We start from the raw sequence: 19,397 nt of genomic DNA, 5'->3' as shown, positions 1-19,397 counted from the left end.
GCATTTTTTTGTTTACGCCGACATCAGAAGCGTTAATCATAGCGTAGGAGCTGTCACTGTCTCCTAAGCTGCTTTCTGTCATCTAAAAGTAAGAACCTTAGGACGTCTGTCTGCGAGTCAGTGGTTCTAAACCGACAATTAACGTGATCATCTACAGACTTAAATTCTCTTCAAGACAAATTAATTTCGTATAGCTCTCCAAGTTGACGTATATCTTGCGTCTGTTCAACCCCTCATGCCGGCAGATATAATCCTCCCTCCTCAACCGCATCTATTACTTTGCTACCATGAACTGCGTTTCCTTCTCCTAGTACTCCTTTTATTACTGCAAAAACTGTTCTGCTCTTACAGACGATTACATTAATACGTCATATACTCTACGCATTGAGTGAACTACAAAACTCCACTTCTTTCTCTTAATCTTAACCAGACTGTCATTGTCACAAACTCGTGCGTGCTTCATCTTTACAATGCTCCCTCCAGGATCAAAGGTAATGAAAAACATATGAATAACGGGGTAGATTTACACGAGCAAGCACACGTGTAATAGCAGATCATAATAAAAGTGATAAATGGAACAAACAAAAACACAACATGCATAAACAAACTCTGATGAATGCAAGGCGAAAGTTCAAAAACAGCAGCACGTTTGCATATAGAGATGTTTCAGCGCTTTGCAGGGCAATGTACATACTTTGTGAGATGGGCTCAGATGCAAGCGGAGATAGCCGACGCCGGTGTAACGCCGAACTCGGCGCACAAAGGCAATGGTTGGACGCCCTTTCGGCGTTTGACCCTCGGCGCTTGGGCACGGCGTTGGAGACGCTATGTCAGCACGGATTGGACGCCCTTACGCTGTTGGACAACTGCAGTCTACAGGGATGTGAGGCCTGAACCCAGGTGGGAGCCTGGAAGTGACCTTGGACCAGGAATCTCGGCTGGCCGCTGCTACCACGCCTTGGACACCAACTTCTCCGTCCACACGCCTCTGCCACTCTTGCCGTCTCCCTCTGAGCCATTGCTCGCGCACGCGGCGTCTCGCGCACTGCTTCGCCGCATAGCACGAGGTTCGTGCTCTTTTCTTCGCTCTCGTCTTTTTTTTTCTCATTTACCCGATGCACTAAAACACAGACCGGCGTTTAAAACTGACGCACGCGACCATCATCCGACTCAGATTGATCTTTGATCCGCACGGCCATCTCCGAATCATGACAAGTTGCGCACATCGTTCTTCGGCTCATCGCTAGTTACGTGTTGCTTAGCACAGTTTCCCATCTTACCCACCACGGTGGCTTAGTGGCTATGGTGTTGCGCTGCTAAGCATGAGGTCACGCGGTTGAATTCCGGCCGCAGTGACCACGTACCTATGAGGGTGAATTGGTAAACGCCCCTGTCCCGTGTATTGGGGGCATAATAATGATGGTCATAATTAATCCAGAGACCCCCACTACGCCGTGCCTCATAATCAAATTGGGGTTTTGGCACGTAAGACCTCGGAGTTCATTCTTCAATTTTTTTCTGATCCTCCAACATTCGGCCTCACATAGTATTCTGCTCGTACCGTAATTATGTATGCTTCTCAGCGCACAAACTTCTACTTATGTAAGTTTGCAGTACTCTTATATAGCGCTTTTAAGTCGTTCGTTGCTTTGAAAGAATAATTCAGTATGCTCACGACCGGACAAGGACATTAAAGGACACCGACGAAGATACACGCACGCACGCACAATTAGGGCAGATCAGTTCTGCGGAAATTCACAATGAGGAGGCAGTTTCACGATAGCCAGACGGCAGTTCTGGCTAAGCAGCGATCGCAATATTGTGTCGGTGATGCCGAGGGCAGCTGGACGAGGCCATAAATATTTATTTCAATAAAGAACCAATTACAGTTAGAAAATGAAACTTCGCAGCTTTTATAGAATTCATCCACCAGAAAATAACTCAAGCATCGGAGGAAGGATACGAAACATCCCTGTCACTGTACAAAGGCATCGTCGGCGCTAGTGCAATAGCACAAGGAAAACAGAGAAGACGATGTGGGACATTTCTCGCTGAGTACGTATGTGTTCTTATTACATCGTGCAAACGCTCAGAAAAAAAATGCAGATATAAGCGTATATGTTGTAACCTATGTGGAGTGAAGCTTTCACGACGCGGTTAACACAAAAATGCTGTAAATTTACCCGCTTCGTTCCTGCATTTTTGGCGTAAAGCAAACTGGCACACACATGTGCTCTCGCGCACACCGTGCTATGCGATGCGACAAATCTTACACTACCGGCTGCTTCTTGGCCGATAACCCGCCCAGCGCGGGTGTGTGCTATAGTACTGAAGTTATCATCATCATCATTAACCCGCGGCGATCATTTCAAAGCCTTAGTTCGCGATGGCGCGATGTGTACCACTCACTTCCCGGCCAGTCGCCCGTGTGGCCATGATATGGGAACCACGATCATAATTATCGAAACGCGGACCCACTTCATGGCCCATCGCCTGTTGTGGGCATTTACCACAGTATATGTAAATCATCATCACAACCAACGCGCGGAAACGCTTCTTGGACAAATCCAATTGTTGAGGTTATGTGTCATAGTATGAAAGTCATCATCATCATCAAACGCGGATACGCTCGTTGTCGCGGAACATATCACAAGACCCCAACATAGTATCGAAACCGTCATCCTGATCAACCCGTGCTGACCATGTGAAAAGGCTACTCGTTGTTGGCACGATCAAAGATATACGTGCTTTCGTGGCCTAATAAGTAATTGTCATTACTCAGAATTACATGCAGTAAAGAAGTTAAAATAAAGCATTCGTGGCATTTGTTTTTGTCACGACAAACTTTGCTCAAGAAGTGCCGTTATGGGGCTTCCTAAAGGAACTTGTCGACACAATTTCATTCCTATAAACCAGATTCACTCTAGAAAATTTGTTTACCGTTGATCGCACGTCGCTAAATGTAGCACATATACGTAACATTCTCCCTGAACCTATGTACTGAAAGCCATATCTGTCGCTATTTGGTCAAGAAGTTCTTTGCCGTGTCCGCAGAATGTGCAGTACGTCAGCAGCAAAAACATTTTTCTTTAAGCTGCGCACCTCCACACGCTGCCAGTTAAAACGTGGCTTTCGGAAAAAGTACTCTGGAATACAAATTGCAGACTTTGTAATCAATACGAGACAACAGAACATTTCTTTATACTTTGTCGTGACGCATTTCATTTTTTGGACATTTTACAAAGAACCATCAAGAAAGACTTTCCTCACACATCTTATGGTATCCAGTTCCTTCCTTTCAAAAAGATAGCCAGTAATACACCATATGATTTGTTCATGTTATTAGGACTTCATTCATTATAGAAGCCGAATGATCGACGGACATACCGAGCCACCTCGCTCGAAAAGGTCTGTCTTTCGAGAAGAGGCCACTCAAGTGCGTAGTGTGGTTGCTACCTTTGATCCCGTACCTGAATGGATTTCGCCTCTGGACGCTTGTGTTTGTTGGCCCGAATTTTGAACTTTCATTAGACTGCGTACGATGCGTGAATTTGTTTCTCATGTATGTTCAAATGTAATGTAACAATTTTGGATTAACACTATTCATAATTCCACGCAATAAAGAAAAAAAAAAGCATTCGTGGCCTAATGGTTGAAGCATTGGGCTGCTGTGCTGTCGGGCCGAGGTTCGAGTCCCGTCACCGGACGTGCTTCTTTATTTCTTTTTTTTTAAGTGAGGTTGAATCTACTCCGCAACAACCCGAGCAGCGACCGACCGACCGACCAACCCGGGCGAACCGTTGGCAGAGAAAACTTCGCTTTAAAATGCGAAAGAGCAAGCAAAAAGCAAATAGGCGGAGTGGACGTCCCTCAATGCACGTTAACAACGTTTCACGCTATCTCAATACGAAACATAACTGTGTCTGTGCGCCAGAAGGCATCCAGTACTTGTAATCGTCATTGCGAAGTACAGTGAACTTACAGCTTCTTCATCGAGCAACCTAAGTTGAGTGATGATGATGTGTAGCGGAGTTTTCAGCCATGGTGACTTGTAGAAGACCTGCACCTAAAGAAGGTAATTAAAAGAGAGAACATCGAAGTAAGCGATTATAAGGACAATCATGTTTGTGCTGATAACAGTACACGCTTTAACGCTAATATTCGGCACCTATAACACTCGATGCGCGGTTATATAATTGAATTTGTACTTAGTCCTGATATAATTAATGTGCAACTAATCAGTCTGCGCGCGCAACGCGAATAGTTATTAGCCTTCTGAATGTACGTGAACACCAGTAATTAAAGCAATACATTTACACATACTGGACGGACACGATGCACAGACATATTGTTGTGTTTCTGTTGACTTTGTGTTGCTTTTAATCGAATGTACGTATGCTGAGGTTCAATTCGGCTTGCGACGACTGTGCTCACCTATACCGTAGAGATTGTGAGTATTGCCTGTAATTCTGAGCACATTCGCTTAATAAACAGTGAAACAATTAACTCGCACTTCCAGCAGTGTAATTCTTCACTGTCACTACTTCGTTACAATATACTGGTATGAATTTTCATCGGTGGTCTTCCGCCCCCCCCCCCCCCCCCCCCCTTAGCTATGAAATATAAAGGCAATCTATTTGCAATTTGAGTCTCTATAATACGCTGTGATGCTGCTGCTGGCATCATAACGAACTCCTTAAAACTTCGATATATAGCAATTGAATGCTTGTAGAAATCCTCACCTGTGAAATGATGGTCTTAATGGCATCCTCAAAGCCGTTCGAGGAGCCGAGTGCTTCTATGAAAGAGTTTTTGCTGTCAACGTCGTAGAAGACTGCCATTTCCATGATCAATCCAGGAGGGTTGAAGTTGAATGCTGCAGGGTTGACGGAATGTGGAAGAAAGGAAACGCTATCGATCAATGGGGGTCTAAAGGCAACACAATTGTGCACCTCATAGAAAAAAACCTTAAATTAAGGAGGTACCTTGGACCATTGGGGAATCTCAAGAGAACTCGTTTTCGTCGATGAAAAAGAAGAAACGAAACGCTAGCGATCGACGGGGTTGGAGAGGCAACGAAATATTGAACCTCAGAAAAAGATAATGAAAATTAAGGAGGCGTCTTTGTGCACTGAGAAATGACAAAGCAACTCGCTTTCGTCGATGAAATAGTGGCCGTTCCAGGGAGGGATACCATGCCATACATTGCAGGATGTATCGACGCTTGAATTGACATCTGCGCGCTCCTTTGGTGCCGGAGCTATAGCCCTCGTTCAATTCCTGCGCTGTGTTTTACCTAGCCAGAAATATCACCAACAATTACAATAAGCCACAATGCGAAATTTGAGTGCAGCTCTTTAGGTGTTTCGAATTCGCGATATATTGAGGCAGCAGCGACTCTGAGCCTCTGCTCAGGCAGCTCGTTTAGCAGCAACGGCAAACGAAGCACTTCCACCGATTGCGTCGGTGATTGTTCAGAAAGAATGCGTGAACACGGGAACGCGTGGCTGGCGCAGAGCGCATTCTCTAGCAGCGGCGGCAGAAGCGAAGCAGCGCATGCGCCGCGGGTCCGAAGCTCACGCTAGCGCTTTCCATGTATGGTATCGGAGTACGTGGTTGACGCGTGCCTTAGTAATGATGTCATTGGCGACTGGGTGACGGCGCACGCTACTATGCCGCCATCTCGTAGCGGGTTACCACCTTGGTGCACGTCTCGTGCGCCACTCTGCTTCTCCCCTCGTCCGTTCCCCGTATCTTTCTCCTCCGCTTTTCTCCTCATACTTCCTCTGTACCCTCCCCTTCAACATTTTCTCCTCGCGCTCTCTTCGCTATTGCCTTCTTTTACCTTACCCTGGGCTCCACGTTCGCTCTCTTCTTTCCTCCTTCGGTGGCGCCTTCGTTCTGCTGGTTACGCCGACGCTGAATGCAGGAATGGGCGCCTAAGAGCGGCGCTCCAGAAGACGTTTGTGGGATAATGTATACAATAATCACCTCACATATTGGTGCGTCTACAGGCTCGTCGCCTTTCATCGCTCTTTTTTGTCTCCGTTCCTTCATCGCCTGTGCAGAGTAGCAGGCCAGAATATTCTAGCTCGGACCAACATCTCTGCATTTTTTCCAAATATATTCTATTTTTTTTTGTATGCGAATGGAAAACCCTGTTTATATATGTGTATTGAGGCGTTCAAGCCGATGCAGTAGTTCATGTAGTGTGCTATAAAGTACATTTGCTAAAGATTGTAGCTGAATCAATGTCACGGATCCCATCCTGCGTGGACGACAGGTCTGAGTTTTCTGCTGTACGTTGGTTACAATTGTGACCGCTTCGCCCTTCACTGTACGACTGAGAACTATTTCCTTTATATATGACATGTATCTATAAGCTTCATGCCATAATTCATTCCCACTATAGTCCAGGAATACCAGTGTGTAATTTTTTTTCTGTATATGGTACGGTCCTGTGAATGCCTGCCTTTCATTGCGTAAGTCATCCTCCGCCTTGCGGGTTTCTACACAGCTCATTTTGCCATATTTGAATCGTTAATGTCCAAGGTGGCCTGAAAACTATCTAGCATTTGGCCTTCTCTCTGCTAGATTGATTTTGTTACAGAGTTGTGCTTCTGTCTTGCATTTTTCAGTGGGTGACCAATGGAAGGTTTCCACCAGGAGCCAATGTTGCAACAAAGAAAGTTATCTAAGTCAGTACAGACCCTTGCCAACCAAAAGTTTCCATGTTGAAACCTTGGGACCTGACAGCTTTCCTTGTTCGTCGACTGTTGATAACTTCATCTCCATATTTCTGTGTACTCAATAAGTTTATTTAGTTTTTCTTTGCCTTGTCCAATATAAGTTTATGGAAGGTCAGAGAATCTCACCTTTCATTACTTCGGTGTCGGACATTTCCTTCTCAGGGCGCGGGCCGGAAGTGGTGACGGGAGGCGGATAATCATGATGATTCTTTTTTGTCGTCTTGGGTGCAGATGTTTTTTCTTTCTTAGCAGGAGCGTGCGCGTGTTCTCCCGGCACAGAATGAGGTAGCGTGGTTTCCTTACGTTCAGGCTTCGAGCCCGTCGTCTCTTCGGAGGGTGGTCCGGGAAACTTGAAGGTGCTGATAATCGAGCCCGAGGAGACAGGTAGAACGTTGGCGTTCTCGGGTTGCCCTGACCCGACCGACGTAACGGAACCATCTGATGGTTCGCCGTCGCCCGCCTGGTCCGTAGCGATTCCTACAGGGTTCTCGTGTGGCTCCGAGACGGGCCCCGCCGGTGGGTTGACTTCAAGCTCCACAGTCGTCTCTGTCGCGGGCTTATTTAGCGGCCACTCGAAGGGAACGTCCAGAGTCCATTCTGTGGGGTTTTCAATGGGGTTTTCCGTAGCATGCGCGGTGGTTGTTTCCGCAAGCTTGGGTTCGGGCTTCTCTTCAGGCTCGGCTTCGGGCCTACGCGTCGACTTTGCTAAAGGCTTGGGTTTGAGCTTCACAATCTTCTTTTTATGTATGACGACCGGCCTGTCGACGTGGCCCGGGCCGGAACTAGGGTGAGAGTTCCACAGGTTGGTCAGTACTGGCGTCCAGTGCAGCCGGCTGAAGTGTGGCAAGGGCCATTCGAAGCTACTGGACATCGGGTGAACCCTGTTCGGATCTGCGTAAGTTAAATTTCAGGTTATCGTGGTTTAAGAATCGCGTCGTTTCGATGCATTACTGCAGTTATTCGATTCTAAGCTGTAGCAAGGCTGAATATAGCATCGCGTCTAATAGCGCGAGAGCTCCCGCGTGCGAAACGCGTACTAGCCGCGTCTCGAATATTCTGGCAAGAAAGTGATGCGTTGTGAGGAGCGCCCCATTGTTCAAGAATTCAGCGACATTGACAGGAAAGACAATTGCGTGACAAAAAAAAAAAAGGAAACAAAAAGCAGGGAAGAGGCAATGCATGAGGAGGTACCCTACATATTGTCAAAATTAGCACTTTTCTTGCATTTATTAGCCGTGTAAAACCACCTTATGCCTACCTCTTTCCTACGTGGAAACTGGAAACCGTTGTTCGCGAGACTGCGTTCTCGAAACTATAAAGGCTCCGAAAATCAATGCGTGTATGGCAAGACTGATAACTACATCTAAACTTTCATTCCGTGCGTTAGGAGCCGCTATGTTCGCGTTTGTCTTGCTACATAAGTGAATGGTAGGAAGACGCCTCTCCTCTCTCACGACTTCAGCAACGTTATACCATTATATCAAGTAAGATTCTCCCGCCACTCGTGCTTATTCACATGCTTGAGTCCTCAGTGCTCAGGCAAGCAACCAGCTACATGTGAACACAACCACGCATAGGGTCTTTCATTGAAGAGGTAGCAATGTCGGGCCTTCGTCTGAACGAAACACCCAGGCTTACTGCTTCTGTCAGCCGAATGTCTTATTCGACCACTAAAATTACCGAATGATTTCAGAGGGAGCAACTCTTTCCTCCCCTCCTTCCTATCTTCCATTTCTGTGTTGCTGTCACCTCCCTTCAGAAGAGTAGGCAGGCGTTGTGCCCCTTCCGGTGGTAGTTGCCAGCCTGCTCCTCGCTTTCCCTTTCCTGTTAACTGTGTATATGTGTTCAAAACAAATAATAATAATAATAATAATAATAACTAGAAGTTTCCGGGGAGTTACATATTGAAAACCAAGGCGGTGTATAATAACTAGGCGAATGAATCGCAAACGGGACAACATACGTGCCTGGCCACAACGAAGGCACGTGGGAATTGATTGCGTCAGGCTCATCATTCAGGTCATCGCCGTCGTGCAGTCCACTCAGTGCGCCCACGCCCTGCTGAGGCGGAAAGCCACGGCTCAGAGGTCCCGGTTGCCTCCAGGGGGCGCGGGCGCGGTTGTGCCCTCCTATAAGAGGAATGTAGGGCAGGATCACCGCGCCCCTGTGATGTGGTGGTCTCCACAGAGGCGGTGGAAGTGTCGGCGCGGGCCTCATGAAGAGTGCTGCATTTGGTTAAAAAAAAAGGATGAGTAAGCGAAGATGTACAGTTGGCACCTACATAAAAGGGAACACATAAGCTACACTCAAGGAACAAGTTAGCAAGCCTAATACTTAACAATTTTTTTAGGCATTTACTTCAACCGGCAATATCCGCTTGAATAATGTATGTTTGTACCTAGTAATAAATCTCCCCATGACAGTATCTAAGAATTTTCCTAATGACTCGATCACTAACCGCCACCGAACCGCAGTGACTCCGGGCTTTTAATGGCGCGCTCGAGATTGTGATTTCGACTTGCGGCACATAGCAGCCTAATTTCTTTGGGATCGTCATGCAGAAGCGTTCGTGCGCTTAAGTTTATACCATTCATCCTTAAGTTTATCCCATTCATCCCATTCAAACGTCATCCTATTCTCTAGCCTATCGCAATTTGTCTCTCATTGAAGGCGGCAATGGACACAGTCGATCAGGAAGGCAGGGAGTGCTCTTGCAAGGCGTCTTATATATGAATAAATAAATAAGTAAACTTAGCAGAAAAGAAAGAAGGAAAGGAAGAAATAAATAAATAAACTATGACAGTAAGAATAAGGGCTTGTAAGATGTACAAGAGGTGAAAGTAAAATGTATGTTTATTTCTTAAGCGATGCGACCATAGAGAAACAGCGCTTCTGTCTTCATTGTCTTGTGCTGCGCCACAGTGCAGTCTGTGTTCGTGAAGAAGTTCACTTAAAAGATCACGTGTAAGCTCAAAAGTCTGCTCTACGCATAGCTTATGCCTGACACAAGAAAACAAATTTGTTTTATGTTGTATCCCAACGCCAAATATCGCACGCAACTCCCTGTAAAATTCAACGCCATAAAAAAAAAAAAAAAAAACATTATCGGGCTATCCGCACAAACTAGGACATTATATCGTCGCTTTCCCTCCCATAGGTTGCAGTATTTGCGCGGTAACTTCCAGCCAACACATGACCGCCAATTCGTCGTCAAAGAATGGCCCAGAGCGCACGCGCGTGCACTCGTTCACCCATTCAAACAAACAAACAAACAAACAAACAAACAAACAAACAAACAAACAAACAAACAAACAAACAAACAAACAAACAAACAAACAAACAACAAATACGCACACACGGCACAGGCCTGTGTTGCTATTGTGTTCTGCGTCCTCTGGGCTACTCCTAAGCCCTCTAGTAAAACGTTTGAACATGCGTTCTCTGTTCAAACAAGCCCTACGGAAAAAAAACCCTAGTCTTTAGCTTTTGTTGCCAATTTGTATCACACTTTGGAACGGCACAACTTCAACCTTAATAAAAAGGAAATGAGGCCTCCACTCAATCGTAGCAATTGCTACAAAGGAAACCCGTACGGGTTCCTCGAACTACGATTCCTACGACTGGGTGGATGTCTCATTTTCCCTTTATTAATCACTTCTCTCCACCTTGCGGGTTTGTCTTGTGTGTGTGTGTGTTTGTGTTTGCGTGTGTCTGCGTGGCGACGAAAGCTTTGGCGTAACTCACGTCCTAGCTCACTATAGAATGTCAAAAGGAGCGCTATAACTCCCTGCAACAATTTAACAACGGACTCGAATGCGGTATCGTTTCGCGTCGCAAGCATCGAACACGCTCACACTCGTAAAACACGACCCACGAGGCGCTTTCGGATGCTTACCTGCGCAGGTGGTCCGAAATACACGAACCGCGTTCTGCTAGCTACATCGGTCCGCAGATGTTTGCGGAGCGTCGTCGCCTGGACTGTTTATACCGCAACGCCGTCGCGAGACGTTGTGACAGAAGCAAAAACTGTTCGGCTTGGCTTGCGTACCGTCCAGTCGCCTCAAAACGAAGGGGATCGAATCGTTCCCAATGTTAGAACGCGCGCAGTTATCACTGGGCGAACGCCCCGTGTATACAACTAGGTTATCGTTTAGCCAATCACTGCGTTGGCTTTGTAATGGCGAGCTTATTGTTAGGTTCTTGTTATCACGCCTTTCGTTTCGTCAACTCGATCCTGAAGCAATGTGCTGTCGTGTGTCCTTTGTGAAGCTTCCGCACAATCGTGGCGGTTAACAGATAACATCTTGAATACGTATGTAAAATGCGCATTTACCGTTATTTAAGCGCATACGGCAGAATCGAAACATTCTAGCTCTTTGTCAGATTGTGAACGCACCCGCTTGCTGATCTATTTCCTGTAACGACACGCCCGCATAGGTGGAGTTTTCCTTGTGCACGTTAAAGAACCCCGCGCTGGCAAAATAATTTCGGAGCCCTTTACTCCGACACGCGTCTTTACCGTTAACCGCTGTGAATCGATCTAAGTACCAAACATGTAAAACTCGACTGGCGACGTTGCCTCATTAGAAAGCGACGTGGATAGGCGACGCGGATGGAGGTTAACAGACAGATAAACGGAAAAACGCCGGCCTTCTCATATGTTTCCATAGCTGGGAACAAGTTAGAAAAGACATTTGAAATCGTGCAGAGAAATAATATGGCTGAACGCAAGAAAATGAAGACTTGCCCAATGATACGCAATACCTAGTAGCAAGCTTTTAGGATGCCATATCGGAGTAGTTGATCAAATTCCTTTTTATTCGCAATCGCTTTTTACGTAGAGCCAACAGGTTTTTACCCCAATCAGAGATTGAGTGAGCGAAAACGATAATTGACCGACAGAGCGCTAACTTTTCATTGTACCATCTCAAATGCACTTATACTGCCAAATTTGAGTATATATCTATTTTGCTTATTTAGAACTTACTGCAGTCTATAGACCAAGCAGGGGTGACATAATAGAAAGAAAACTAACAAATACATTCTAACAAAATACAATGAAATTCAATTAAGGGACAGCAATCAAAAAGCGCGCCTTATGATCGAGGGGGGCCGGATGAGTAGTTGCGGTAACATGCGTACGCAGACTTCGGCGTTGCTTCACAAAGCACTATCAGGCCTGAACCGACACATTTAGAGAGTCGACACGTGCTCCCTACAATTGTCGGGTCGGCGCTGCCTTCGCCATAGCATGCATTGCACCTTTCTGCGTTTCCCTTCCTTTCAGTGACAGAGCGACCTTTGTTGACAGTCGTGGTTTGCGTTGTCCTAGTCGTTTCTCGCGTGTACAAGTTTTCTTTGCGCCTTCTTCTTCGGGTTAAGAATCTACACTAACGCTTACTGCTTTCTGTGGTTCTACCTGCCTTCGCCAGGGTGCGGTAAGAAAGCAGGGCGCTAGGTAATTGTTACACAGTGGACAAAATTGCTCGGACGAACTTACTGTGGATGAAGTGCTGCCTGTCTTTGCCGGATTTTCCCGCTCGCTTGATGGTTTCATAGAAAGAATGCTTGCCTGCGAAAGTAACAAATATAGCGGGGTGTAAATCGACAGGAGTGAAAATTATATCAAACCACGGGCGCCACGAAGCGGCACCGATAAAAATTATACTTTTGAAACAGGAACCCAGCAAACTTGCTGTGATTGATGCAAAATCGCCATCAATACATTTCTAGCTGTAAATAGGAAAACACTGGGAAGGCGGGAGACGGAAATTCAAGACGATGATCAAAACGAGAACAAGGTAAAAGCAAAAGCCAACGTTTCGACAAGTGGACTTTTCTTCACGGCGGCCTTGAAGACCTTGAAGAAGACAAGTCTGCTTGTCGAAACGTTGGCTCCTGTTTTCACCTTGTTCTCGTTTTGCTCATCGTAGATGTAAATAGGGGATATGCGAAAACCAGCAAGTGCGTTTTCATACACAGGAGGATTGTCCTCGTCAGGCATTTTGCCTTTTGCTGGTCTCCTAAAGTGTACTGCACAACTGCTATGCTTTGAATAAAGTTCACTTAATTTCCTGTGATCCACTCAAGATGGCGGATTTTAAAACAAGAAATAGGTTCACAGGAAAGACGGCGACAATCCTTGTTCTTGCACTGCTAAAGGCTCCAAGATGGCGGACGTTGCTATAGAAGTGGAAATGAAACTGTATCGCAACAGCCAGTGCCGTCAGCTCTGCCGCCATCTCCGCCTTGGTGGCTGTTTGTAAGCAACCCTTGATAATGCCGTGAGCGGGAGGTCGGCCATATTGTGCTGGGCAAGCTAATAGTGCGGAGAAGCCTACTTCCAGTATTTCGCAAACCCCCGATTGATCCCACTAATGTGTTACATTTCCCATAGGTTACCAGATTGCCTAAGCCTTGATGTGATCGTAAGCTGACGTGGAAACCTATACCCCATCCTACGAGTAAGGCAGCAAAGCGGAGGCTTGTCTAGTCAAGCTCTTTCGTTTCCCTTGAGTCCTTTGTTGAGAAGAAGAAAAAAGTTGCGGCAGCGTTAACTCACTGGGATCAAACTGCTGGTTCCCTCTTCCCGAATTTACCGTCGGCTGGATGGTTTCATAGTACAGAGCTTCGTCTGCGAAAGTGGCAAAAAAAAAAATCGCTGTGCGTCAAACGACCGGGTCGGATACTATTCGAAACCGCAAGTAATGAAAACAGCGTGCACAAATGACAACAGTCAAACATGTATTCAGGAAGCCCTTATGCCATTACTGGAGAGGTCGAAGGTGTTTGCAACCAGTGTGTACATATGCGCAGAGCGCAGTACAGCTCTACAATCATGATATAGATGTTACTACACAGTCCCGTTATGTTGGCGTGACCGATCACCAACTTGAACTGGGTTTCGTGTTTTCCTGCTTCGAATGCTGGCGAAGTCGATCTCTGTACTCGACAACTGATAAAGCAGAATGAAAAATGCGAGTGTACATGCTGTAATTAAAAATTAAATTATGGGGTTTTACGTGCCAAAACCACTTTCTGATTATGAGGCACGCCGTAGTGGAGGACTCCGGAAATTTCGACCACCTGGGGTTCTTTAACGTGCACCTAAATCTAAGTACACGGGTGTTTTCGCATTTCGCCCCCATCGAAATGCGGCCGCCGTGGCCGGGATTCGATCCCGCGACCTCGTGCTCAGCAGCCCAACACCATAGCCACTGAGCAACCACGGCGGGTTATGCTGTAATGATGAGTAAATTAATATCCCTAGAAATATAGCTTAGGCGCATCATCTCTTCAGCCCACACGAACAGTTGAAGCCCACTACATAAAGAAAACAAGTGTATGGTTGACTTGAAAAGACCACCATCGTGTAGCTACGCTCCCGGTGTTTAAAAATCATTGTGCGTGGGTACCAAAGCTACAACCTCGCTTTAGTTATCCATGCATTGCTACATAGCAAAAGGTATTCACTCTAAATGCTCTCTTCAAAGTATTTGCGTACATTGAACCGGCATTGTGCCTACCTGGGATGCTTTTGTCATCGAATAGTCCGTCTGCCACCTTGCGTTGCTGTAAGGTCGGAAGATAGAAGCGACATAATTATATTGGTTAGGCTGTACTACCAAGGAGAAAACCAGGTTTTCATAGTCACGAAACTGAAACATCATGTACACGTGTCATATCACATTTTTATATCGAGCGTGAACAGGCTTCTACGAATGAAAGAGAACGCACGCACTGGCGTATAAGCAAGTTTACCTGGTAGCCAAGCATCAATAGAAGCCCATACGTTCAAGACATCGCGGTTCAACGGCGGTTCGAGGGGTTTAGCGCCATTCGTGTGATGAGGGAACACTCCGGTGGAAGAAAAAATAAAGTGACGTCATATCCATTAAAAACAGAAGTGACGTCATTTTGTTCTCAAAGGCGCGAAATATGTTTCGGTGGTCTGCCATTCGAGCTGTATTTTCAGATGCCCGCCATTCGACTTGACGGGCGTTTTGATCTTTCAGCGCGGAAAGCGCTGCAGCAAAAGGTCAGCCGTGCGGGTGTCGCAATTGCACCCCTGCACCGAACATAGTTTCGTTGGAGGCCGAAGAAAGCTTTGGGTGTAGTGTGCAGGTCCCATAATCGGACGCCAAGCTCGTCGGCTATCGCAGCCGCACGAAAACAGCTGAAGTAAACAATTATCTGGCGGTCGTAACTCGCTACTTTTAGCTACACGGGTAAAGAAACGATGAGACTACCCGTGCCACCAAATTCAGACGCATATCTACAAGCAAAAGAACACAACGTGTGATGGGGGGGGGGGGGGGCGGCGTTTCGTACCAGGTGAACTTTACGAGCGCGTCTTTCTGCTTCCTCTTAGAGAGGGCGCTGAAAAAAAGTAATTTGTTGATAGTGATCAAATGAAATAGAGTTGTCTTTTCTTTACTCGCCACGCGTGCATAATATTTGTTAATTACATTTTCGTTGAATGGTTCACCTCGCGTTAGTCATAAAAAAAAACGTGTTTTCTTTGCCAGTGTTTGTTCCCTCCTCACATAGGCGAGCTTGAATCGCTGCTCCCATAACCATTCTTGTTATGACTATTTGTTATGTAGCGCTGTTCGCCCGAAGTTTCGCGACGTATTTGGGTGGGCCTTGTATTTATTATGAACGTCGGTTCGCAACCGTTACCGTCTTGAAAAGAATTTTCCTGTCGAGAGAGAAAAAAACAACCAAAATTTAGAGGTTCGATAATGGTTATTTCATACAGCACTATTTACTGTTGAATTTCAAGTATACTAGTGCGAAAGTACAAAGAAAAGTTGGAATGTTTTCGGGGCACTGATTCAAGAATTTCTTAAGAATGTGAAAATATTTTTATACTTTCATTGCCTCCTTAGGTGTCCACTTACAAAACTGTGCTTAAACGACACAACTGATCTTGGGCATGTGGTAATAACTACTATGTGTGGGAAGTTTTGCGAGGATGGCAACAGTATGTGTGTAAACAGCCTCTGGACTTACAGCATTGTACTTTCGTCGAGTGATATTAACAGATTAAAAATAAAGAAACGTAGGCTATTAGAAGCCGACAGAATGCAATTAGATATAAGGAATTTGATATCTTAAAGTTATCTGTCTACGAGCAGTCTGTACACTTTACTTGGCCAAGAAGGTCAAGTCTACAAATACGCCGAGCTGTGCAATCAATAGACTGCTATGTTTTTTTTTTCCACGAAGCAGGCAAAATGCAACAGTACTCATAAAGACCTGCGTCCCATATGTGTAATTTGTTGTGCGTTTTCTGCGACGTGCTATAGAAAGACAGTACTGGGTCATGCATTATTAAGTTAAGCGCATATTGAATATTCACTTCCACAAAATTTGAACATTTATTCCCCTTTCTTGGAACGAAGTAGCCAATACGATGTCTCATGGACGATTTCACGAATAAAAGATCAACTAGGAGACTGTCATTCGTAATCTAAACTGCTATAGCATTGGTGAGGTGTTTTCATCGACCCCAACTTAACAGCAACACGTTCTTAGCCGTTAATTGTTTAAGTTCGCTGTTGTACCAGAAATTTATGCGAGAGCCGTACTATTCTTTCAGTGCTTCTCAAGAACGAGGAATAGCCAGCTTGCTTGGAAAGCGCACACACTCACCGAAGCTGGGAAAATAAATCCCGCTGACGCTCTTGGCACGCAAGACGCTGCAAAAAGCGCCGCCACCATCCAGATTCCTTCCATATCCAACGATCCTTCACTGCGTCGTCTTTATCCACGCTTGGAAGCCTTCGCTGCCTCTCGCGAGTCACACTCAAAACAATCACGTCGTCCACGGCATCACGACGAAAGCGCGCACAAGCGCTCAGCGCCTATGCCGACGTCACAAGCTTGCGAAATGACGCGAGCACGGAGATTGTCCCGGATCGTGAGCACAGTATCACTTATCGTCACGAATTTCACGTCACACTCACGTTCGAGGCGTCATGCAGCCTACGCTTCACACGTCACAACCTATTTGTGCCATAATTCGGGAACGTGACGTAGGCCTCGGTCTCACGGGGGTTGCCGTGAAGATGCTGAGAGCAGGTTGCGATGTCTTCGAAACCAGGTTCGGCACCCAGTCGAGCCACGTAATCGACGAAATAACACTTCACCAGCAAATCTAGCAGCGCCTGTGGTATCTAAACGACAAACAATACACAGTCCTGGAGGGACCTCAAGACAAGGCCCGCGATTGAAGGTCGTGATGACAGCAGTGAAGGTAAAAGCTGCGCGTACTTCTGTCGAAGTTACTGGCACGGCGAATAATAAAGCTGTGAAAAGTGAAGAGGCGGCAGTTCCCCGAAGCAAGCACTCGAGACGCGCACGTACCTTGACGCCGCTTATTGCCACGCAGCAAAGCCCGCAGAAGTCGAATTAACGGGAGCCCGCGGAAGACAGACCATCGGCACTTGGGTCAGCACGGCACGCTGTCGCACACGGTATAAACAAGTGCCCGTTGAAGCACGTTGGATGAGAAATACGAGAAGAAACGTAACGTGGCAGTGATGTCTTCGAAGTCACAGCCACGGTAATCGCGCCAGGAGTGGGCGAGGTCGGCGGTTCGGGGACTGCATGACTATGCAGGTTCGAGAAACCGCGCGCGCAGAGCCTCCGCGGCCCATTGGCGGCTGAGTGACGGATTCGGCGACGTGCCGCGTTCTGCGGGACGGTTTTCTGCTCCCAGTCGCGAAGGGGGGGGGGGGGGGGGGCACCGAGTGGCGGCGCTGCGTTCGGCCGCCATTCGCCGATCACTCCCCAGGTGTTGCCGAGTGGTCACGTGATATCGGGGGGTGTTCTCTAGCCCGAGCTGTGCCCGTCTCCGACCGCGTGTCCAACGCGGACTTGCGCAGCAGGTAAACGCTACATTTATTAATCCCGGACGCGAAGAACGAAAGATATGACGAAGAAGGAAATAAAGATGTGATGGAAAAAGATGCCAGCAGAGCATGACCAAAAGATGAGCGACTGGAAAGCAAATAATAATTGAGAAGCAAGGAAAAGCAGCTTCAAGTAATGGGGCCAAGAATGAATGAAAAACGAAAGTAGGAAAGGGAGGGACTAAGTTAGAAAAACTGAATGCTAGAAAAAAATGGAGTAGAAGGCAAAGGAGAAGGGAATAATAGAAGGCAAGGATGATATCGTATGAAATTTGTTAGTATATGTTGTTCTATGTCGTTTCGTTGTTTCCTTACTTGTACAGATTGCACGACTGATCTCCATCTCATGGCTTGGATTATGCGCGCGATCTTTTATTACAAAGCGAATAGCTTACTTTGCCTCTTTCGTCCACTTTCATGGTTGGGGGTCGGCAGTTGGTGGTCGGTCTTGCGTTAAGGCGCCGGTGTGGAAGGCGCGTGCTTTCGCAGCACGGAGTGGCGGGACGCGTTGGCAAAGCTGAACGCCAACTAGCGTGCCATTGCGTGTAAGCTTTGATGTGTCTGAAGGTTTAGATGCGGTAGTCGAGCGCTCGGCAAGGAAAACATTCGTTCGGGATATTCGCTTATACTGATAATCATCGTCGATGCTTTGTGCACAACATATTTTTTTTCAGTCTATTTCGCTGTTAGCGTTCTGTGTCACCCCCTATACTGCCTAAAACCTAGTATGCGGACTGGAAGTACCAAAGCAATAAGGATAGAAGACAAATAATAATGAAAGGCGTGGTGCTTGGTTGATTCGTTTTTTTTCGCTGATTTTCACCCACAGATGTTCTCATGCACAGTCATCTCATGCAATGTCGCGTCGCAGATCCAAGAAACACGAAATACAAGTCATTAGTGTAAACAGCTTGACAGGCAACAGGTGCAAGGAGTTGCAACTCATTACATGCCTTTTTGAGTCGAGCTGCAATTTGCCGAACGTGATACTCGAGATCAGAAAAAAAAAAAAGACCGTGTTTTACGGAAACGACAAGGCATCGTGTATACATACGTATGAGCGTATCGCAAACGATGGACTCAATGTGGAAGTTATTATATCTGAGTCTTCTTTATTATTCTCATTACTTCGTAAACGCTATTCCATCAGTGGAATAACGATTGCCAAGCGTAGTGCTTCCATCATTATTCGATGGAAGCAGTGCGTTGTACACTAAGACAATATTGATTGTTTTAATTTGTTTGAGTTTGTTTTAACTTCATCATACGAATAAGAGTTTCTTGCGTACTTTGCGTGTGCCTTGAGTAATCAGGGTTAAAAGATCTGTCGGTGTATAAGTGCAGTTCGCGTAGTACTTCTACGGCAACGATGAAAAAAGAAGTGGCTGCCGAAGTATGAAAGAAGGACGCACTAATTCGCGTCACCAAATAGCATGACGGAGCGTAGAACAGCGTAGCATTTCGCTAAAGACAAGGTCAGATCACGACAGTATCGGATCCCCAAAACCATATCGGCTTGCTACGAAAGGCAGCAAGGTAGAGAAAAAACTAATGCTAATGTAGTCTTGAAAACATCTGTGAAATGTTGGTGAAAGAGAGCTTCCGTTTTAACGCGACGGCGTTGAGGACTCCATGTCGCAGAAAATCGGGCGACGGCGTCCCCGTGCACAAAAGTTATCGTATATATATTTGGGTATATGTATATGCCTTGCTATGTGACATGCGGTAT

The 19,397-nt window shown here is 46.3% G+C and overlaps 1 protein-coding gene across 1 annotated transcript in view; it reads right to left on the bottom strand.

Moving 5' to 3' along the window:
- Window positions 1-17,460, bottom strand: part of LOC126539464 (uncharacterized) — a 35,876-nt gene extending 18,416 nt beyond the window's left edge. The window contains exons 1-8 of the mRNA XM_050186313.3: window positions 16,407-17,460; window positions 14,276-14,321; window positions 13,312-13,383; window positions 12,250-12,321; window positions 8,717-8,974; window positions 6,876-7,640; window positions 4,743-4,876; window positions 3,983-4,066 (exon numbers count right to left, since the gene is read on the bottom strand). Of these exons, the coding sequence (XP_050042270.2) occupies window positions 3,983-4,066; window positions 4,743-4,876; window positions 6,876-7,640; window positions 8,717-8,974; window positions 12,250-12,321; window positions 13,312-13,383; window positions 14,276-14,321; window positions 16,407-16,490 (1,515 nt within the window). The 5' untranslated portion in view covers window positions 16,491-17,460. The remainder of the gene's footprint in view (window positions 1-3,982; window positions 4,067-4,742; window positions 4,877-6,875; window positions 7,641-8,716; window positions 8,975-12,249; window positions 12,322-13,311; window positions 13,384-14,275; window positions 14,322-16,406) is intronic.
- Window positions 17,461-19,397: the final 1,937 nt, after the last annotated feature.

The sequence above is a fragment of the Dermacentor andersoni genome, chromosome 11, assembly GCF_023375885.2.
Source record: "Dermacentor andersoni chromosome 11, qqDerAnde1_hic_scaffold, whole genome shotgun sequence".
Lineage (NCBI taxonomy): Eukaryota > Metazoa > Arthropoda > Arachnida > Ixodida > Ixodidae > Dermacentor > Dermacentor andersoni.
The sequence above is the reverse complement of the archived record's forward strand: the minus strand, read 5'-3'. Positions and strand labels throughout refer to the sequence as shown.